General features: G+C 31.3%; 1 protein-coding gene across 3 annotated transcripts in view; it reads right to left on the reverse strand.

The window, feature by feature from the left end:
* Positions 1–367: 367 nt before the first annotated feature.
* Positions 368–7,272, reverse strand: part of mettl25 (methyltransferase like 25) — a 23,076-nt gene continuing 16,171 nt past the window's right edge. The window contains exons 12-13 of one of the 3 annotated variants that reach the window (XM_073946670.1): positions 5,538–5,610; positions 368–2,602 (exon numbers count right to left, since the gene is read on the reverse strand). In XM_073946670.1, coding sequence (XP_073802771.1) covers positions 2,568–2,602; positions 5,538–5,610 — 108 coding nt within the window. In that variant the 3' untranslated portion in view covers positions 368–2,567. Of the gene's footprint in view, positions 2,603–5,296; positions 5,611–7,272 lie in introns of those variants that run through there. The other 2 variants (XM_068219737.1, NM_001045057.1) reach the window with 2 other exon arrangements.

A 7,272-nucleotide genomic window follows, 5' to 3' on the forward strand; every position in this document is an offset into this window, starting at 1 on the left:
TAACCCTAATCAAACACAGCTGATGAAACTCATCAAGGTATTCAAACTACTGTAAAAAACAGTGCCTTACATTTTCAAGCTGTATCAAAAGAGTCCATTAAACTTATACGATGTTAAACTGACTTTAAACCGATTGCGTAACTTATAAAATTAAGCTAGAACATGATTACCTTAGTTTAATAAGTTACAATGACCTAAAAACAAATGCTGTCAGGAGTAACTGATCATATAATTTTTTTACAGTGTAGAGACTATTAAGCAGGGGTGAGTTGGAGGTAGACTGTGCAGAGCTGCGGCTCTCTAGGAATTTAGTTTATGACCTTTCTTTTAGATGCTCAGTAAACAAACACTACGGGATTTTTTTAAAAAATGTTTTTATTTTGTGAATTAAAGGCTAATTTGTATGCATTTATACATCCTTATTTATGCATTTTTGATGTACATTTTGCAAACATCACAGTGATGGTTAAGCGGTTGATCCTTTGTTTACATATTTTCAAAATATCATACATTTCACATACGAATCACATCATACAAATTCTAAATTCTCTGAACTGCCACATATGGTTTTTTTTTTATTGTATTTTTTTCTGCAAAACTGATGTTTTTAATGTTTTTTTTAACCCTGTATTTCAGAAAACACAATATTTCAGTAAATTTAAGACTTTAAATACATTTTAGTTTTAGAAACTTAAGAAAGTTTAAGATTTGTTAAGACCCTGTGGACACCCTGAGTATTAACAAAACTATTAACTACCACTACTAGCTTAATGAACTACTAATTAGCTGTTTATTAACAGTTAGTAAGATAAAGTTTAGATTTTAGGTAGCATTAGGGATGCAGAATAAGATCGTACTTTATAACTATTAATGAACAGTTAATCTCTTAATATTATGCAGCTAATAAGCCAGTAGTTAATAGCATGAATTGTGACCTAAATTAAAGTGTAATTATTTGTATTCACTCAGATTCTTATAATTCTGCATTATTTCTAAATTAAAGAGATAGTTCACCCAAAAATAAAAGTTCTGTCATCATTTGCTCCCTTTTTGAGGAAAGCTAGGAAATCTGTAAAAATATGTTTATATTTTGTTTCATGCTCACATTTTTTTTGCACTGAATTTTGCAGCTTTTTGTCCTTCTACATAAACATTTAATACTTTTTTGACAATCGCATTATGTCTTTGGTCTGTTTTTTCATAAGAGTATTCTAAGATTTAATTTTATTCTAGAGTATACAAATTTTACACTGTAAAAAATACTGGATCCACTCAATACATTTTTGTTGGGGCAACATGAAGGAATTAAGTTACCTTATTCGTTTTTCACAAATTAAGTGAACGGAGTGTAAAACAATTAAGATGTCCTCCTCCCAAATAAAACTAAAGAATTGTGTTGTTTCAGCTCATTTTAAATAAGTAGTTTGAACAAACAACAAAAAAAATTTTTTTTAGTCTACCCTACTAATTATTGAGTAATCTCTTACTTTTCTAAAATAATAAAGTTCAAACACAGCATTCACATGACAATTCTCAGCTTTTCAATGTTTTGATATGTCTAATGCTAATTCATATGAATTTCTATAATTTCATTCGGGTGTTTTTGTACACTAAAAAAAAAAATTCCTTGGATTTACTAAATTATTTTAACTTAAGAGGTTGTAAACCATTTATTTGGGCTAAATTTAAACAAACAAATTAAGTTAAACATTACTAAATTTAACTTGTTTGTTACAATTCAACCCATATAGATTGTTTGCAACTGTTTTGCAGACATCATTCTTCAGTGATCTGCTAATTGAGAGCTGGGTTTAGGGCTGAGATAATATTCTTTTAAAATAAATGACTTTCAGTTTAAATAAAAAATGTATTTTTAATCGAACAGCTTCATCACACATTCTACATTTGAACAGAACAAATTCAGAATTCTGTTGTGCTCCTTTCTCAATTGATTTTTGGCATAATATATGCTCGAAGGACCCATCCCTGACCACCGTGCTTGCATATTCTGTGCCTCATACATAACATAACGCTCTGAAATCCAGCCGATCAAAGTCCATCCGGCAAGTTTACACAGACAAAATCCTAATTAAAAGCAGCAGAGATGAGCACAAACACGCATTCTGTCTGAACCAGCGCTGTGAGGTCAACAGTGTTAGTGCTAGTCCATCTCACAGTTTAGATGCATGTGTTATTTATATCCTGGAGTCATTAAGTCAATGAAACACAGCATGGCCATTTGGCCACAGGACAGCAACTTTTCGTTTTGAAGTGACAAATGAATCTCCTCTCAAGCAAACAAAGCAGTCGACTGTTTTTACTTTAGGAGAAGGTTTTTTTTTTTTGATGATGCACTTAAAAAGGAAACTTGTTTTGTTCAAAGAGGAGAGCTGGACATTCCTGGTGACGATCGAGAAGCATTTCCTCAAGCATGTTGAGAAAAAAAGCTGAATTTCAGGAAATAAGGGAGCGGGTGAGCTGGTTTCCCATCGCTCTGCTATTTCTGTCACGCTGAGATGTTGTGAAGTGCATCACATCATTATCCTGAAGCTTTTCCTTGCTCTAATTTAGACACAGAAGAGGATATGGCACAATGCATCCGCTGGAAGATGAATTGATGAAAGAAACATAAGAATGGTCAACAGACTCATTTTGGGAAAGCATTAGACTGGCACCAACAAATTCAGTGCAAAGTGCTGCAGCAGACATACTAACGGCATCTAGTTATCTAGAAATAATGGCAGAAAACTGGCATTGTTCTGATCAAGTGGTACTGTGATAAATGGATGTAGTGCTTTTAGAGGAGGAAAAGCTATTAGAAGCGGGAATAGTTAGGAATGTGGCCTACTTTTCTCTGAAAGAATAAACTTCCGTCAAAAAGTTCTCAGTGTTTGCATTTGATAAATGATGAATTGTAATTGGCACAATGAAAATAATGGTTCTGATAACTGATTTTGATAACTGCCTGCACAATTAGTAGTCGAGTAGTAAAAATTGCCAGTGCAGTTGTAGGTAAAGCACAAAGACAACTAAATGAAATGTATTTAATGAGAACTAAACAGAAAGCATGTCATTGTTGAAGATTGTTCCCATCCCCTACATATAATATTTCAGCTTTTGCCATTAAAAAAACCTCAAGTAAAGAAAAATGTCAATCAAATGTCCTTTGTGCTGACTGCCACTAGAATTTTAAATACTTGATTTTAATTATAAATATGGTTAATGGAGTTTTTAATGTGATTTATATGGTGATATTGAATGTATTTGTGTGTGTTGCCTGTTTTCTGTAATATGGGTAATGTGAACGCTGATGTGGTTGTGTGGTGAAGCCTAAGATTAACTTCCACTTCAGGGTTCCAATGTTCCAATGTTCAGGGTTTCTGTGGATTTCACCAAATCAAATGTAAGACTTGAAGACCATTATGAATGAAATTTCAGACTTGAACAGCCCAAAATGCTAAGGATTTTTAGTAATGATCAGTAGAATATTTTACTTGCTCAATTAAAATTAAAATTCTGTTATTTCTTAGCAACTTATTATACACAAATAATGTGTCAAAACAGTTTTACACATATATATACATATTTCAATTACTATACTTTCTCTTTAAAAAAAGACATGTTTTAAAAAGTATAATGAACTAAATTTATTCACATAATATATATGCATAAATAACAAAAAACTAATGTTATTGTAAGGATGTATGGAAGACTGTTTACCAGTATGGTTTAACTGAATTAATCAATTCTACTTTTGTTAATGTTTTTTTTAGATGGACTGTTGGTTGTAGTGATTGGGTAGCTATACATGGACAAAGGAAAATCAAGACTTGCCTAATTTACAGCTTAATTTACAGGTTTCTTCAAATCAAATTTAAGACTTTTTAATCATTATGAATGACATTTTAGACTTACACAGGGCTAAACATTAAGGTTTTTTTAATGGCCTGGTTTCTTCTTTAATAGGTTCTGTATTAATGGAAGATCGCATAAAGAGATTGCTTTAGTTTTTTTCCCCACTGATTAGGAACTTTAATTTTGAGAGTTTGCTGTAAAAATGTCTAACAGCTGTTTTTGTATCACTTTGCAATAAAAAATTATGTATAAAAAATTGACATAGATTATTGATTATTGGCCCAGATGGGTAGCTTTACTTGCACATTGGAAAATTAAGACCTGTTTAAAACGATTTAAGACCAACAAGACTACATTTTAGCAAATTTAAGATTTTTTAAGCCCTAAAATGTTATTTTTAAAATGTAAGACATTTTAAGACTTTTTAAGACCATGTGGACACCCTATATTTAAGACAGACGACACCATATTTCAGGGAATTTAAGAATTTTTATGTGAATTTTGACTTTTTAAGACACCGTGGACATCCTAAGTATTAACAAATCATTAACTAAAAGCTTTTTATTAGTTAGTAAGGTAGAAGTTGGGTTTAGATTTTGAGTAGGATTAGGGATGCAGAATAAGATCATACTTTATAACTATTAACGAACAGCTCATATCTTAATATTATGCAGCTAATAAGCCAGTAGTTAATAGAATGAATTGTGACCTAAACTAAAGTGTTCCCAAAACTCTTTGTAATCTCTCAGATTGATATAGTTCTGTCATCATTTACTCCCTCTTTTGAAGAAAGCTTTTTTCTACAATAAAAAATCAACGGTTAAAAGTTTTCAGCTTTCCTCAAAATATCTTGTTTTGTGTTCGCTGGAAAAAAAGAAACTCATAAAAGGGTTTTAACCACTTGAGATTGAGTAAATGTTAAGTAGGTTTTTATTTTTCTATTCCTTTAAGATTGAAGCAAACACATTAATAGTAGCAGTACTATAAACCCAGGTTTTTCTCTTTTGCTTTAAGTGCTTCTTTAAAAAAAAGCTTGAAAGAGTCTCAATGAAGTAATTGCATGGACAAATCAATCAAGTGAAGACAACAGCTACCCTGAGGTGTTTCGTTTATGAATATTAACTAAAAAAAGTGAGACGGGAAAATAATGGGCTGCGGAGAACAACTGAAAATAATGAAGAGCTTAATGTCCGATTAATATTAATGGTGTGTTAAATAAGTGGAAGCACAAGACGTCTCAAGTGTGACTGATGTCCTTATAGAGCTCAGCTAGGCTAAGGCTGATTTATGAAGCAGTCGGACTAATGAACACTAAAAGCAACGTTCTGCATCACATTGATCACTATATCTTTCCGCTTTAAGCTGCAGACCCGACTGTTATGCATCATAACTTGAACCGATCCGGAGGCTAAAACAGAGCGCAGCTGGACTGAAAAACTGCTTTTAATTTACTGTGAACTAGCAAGATTTATTTTTTTGTAAAATATTATTAGGAATAAAAGAGCATTTTTATTGTAATGTTTGGAAAAATAGACCAAAAAATCATTTAGCCTTTGAAAGAATTATTAATAATACAAAATAAATATAAGAAAGTTCTAATAATACATTCAAATTAAGTCAATATTTCACACTAATCTGCAAAACCACCAACTTCGATCTTCAATCGGTAGATTTCTTTATACCAACAACTGCATAACATCTTGGAGACTGAAGAGGGTCAAAGAGCTGAACCAGTGCAGCATGAGATACGTTCTCCTGTAAGAAAAAAAAGAGAGAGATAGTTTAAAAGTAAAATCACTTGTCATTTTAAATTGTATGCACAAATATATCTTTATTCCATAGTAACAATATGTTAAAGCAATATAAAAATATTTGTTGTCTTGACTTTTTGTCATTCCACTTTTACAGTGTGTTGAAACCTGTTGAATGATCTGATTGAGATGTTTTATTATGTTCTATGTTTTGAAGCTGAAATTCAGAAAAGGAAATAGACATTTGGTTTTTCAAAAGTGACCAATCACAACTGACTGGGCCATCTTGGTTAGACTCACTCGTCATTTTAACTGTATGTATAATTATTTTTTTATTCGAAAGTAACAATATTAAGGACATCAATCTGCATACATGTACTTTTTTTTTTTTGTTTAGTTTTATTTGTTATACAGGCTACAGTAATGTAGATGTAATTCACTAACAAGACTCATATATGAATCAATAATACAGGAATGGGACAGCGTGTAGCTTGTTTTTGATTCTCTTTATATGTTTTTGATTTAATAAAAAATGATTTGATAATAAGAATCAGTATTTTGGGAATGGGACTACACAGTCCATTCTATACATTTCGACCCATAAGAATGAGTATTTCAGAAATGGGAACACACTGTCCATTCTATACGTTTTTGATTCAATAAAAATAATTGACCAATAAGAATCAGTATTTCAAAATGCGACTACACTGTCTGTTCAATGTTTTTGATTCATTGAAAAGAATCAAGCAATAAGGATTAGTAATTCAATAATGGGACTGCACTGTCCATTCTCTGTATTTTATTCACTAAAAAGATCTGAACTGACTCATAAGAATCACTCATTCAAGAATAGGACTGCACAGTTTGTATTGTATGTTTATGATTCACTGATGATTTCTCATAAGAATCAGTAATTCAGAAATGGGCATGAATCCATATGCATGTGAATTGACCAATAAGAATCAGTATTTTGGGACTGATTCTTCACTATCCATTCTAAATGTTTTTGATTCATTAAAAAGAATCGAACAATAAGGATTAGTATTTCAGTAATGAGACTTCACTGTCTGTTCTCCATGTTTTTGATTCACTAAAAAGATCTGAATTGACTCAAGAATCACTTTTTAAAGAACAGGACTACACAGTTTGTACTATATGTTTTTGATTTATAATTTCTTTTAAGAATCAGTAATTCAGAAATGAAACGATATAATTTGTGTTGTATGCTTTTGGTTCAGTAAAAAAACTGGCTCATACGAATCAATCATTCAGGAGTGGGACAAAAATTATTATTTTTTTTTTTAACTAGTTCTATAAATGCTTCATTTACAAACAGAAATGTTCAAATGAATCATTGATTCAGGAGCCAAAATAATCTGGTTTTGCTGTTTGTTTTTACTTCACAAAATAGAAAAGAATCATGCAGTTGGGCATCAATGCAGCATGTTTTTGATTCACTAGAAATAAGTAAATCAATTAGTTTAGGAACTGTCTACATATACACTTGTGTAAGAAATTTATATTGAAATAGATAATTATTTTAAAATTCAGCTCTCAAAACAGAAGTAAAAAGAGTATTTTGATAAGGCCCAATAATCGGCTTAACTGTGCACAGGTTGTTTCAATCCAAAATACATATTACAGCTTTCCATAATCACTGCTGACC

This window comes from Danio rerio, chromosome 4 (assembly GCF_049306965.1).
Source record: "Danio rerio strain Tuebingen ecotype United States chromosome 4, GRCz12tu, whole genome shotgun sequence".
Lineage (NCBI taxonomy): Eukaryota > Metazoa > Chordata > Actinopteri > Cypriniformes > Danionidae > Danio > Danio rerio.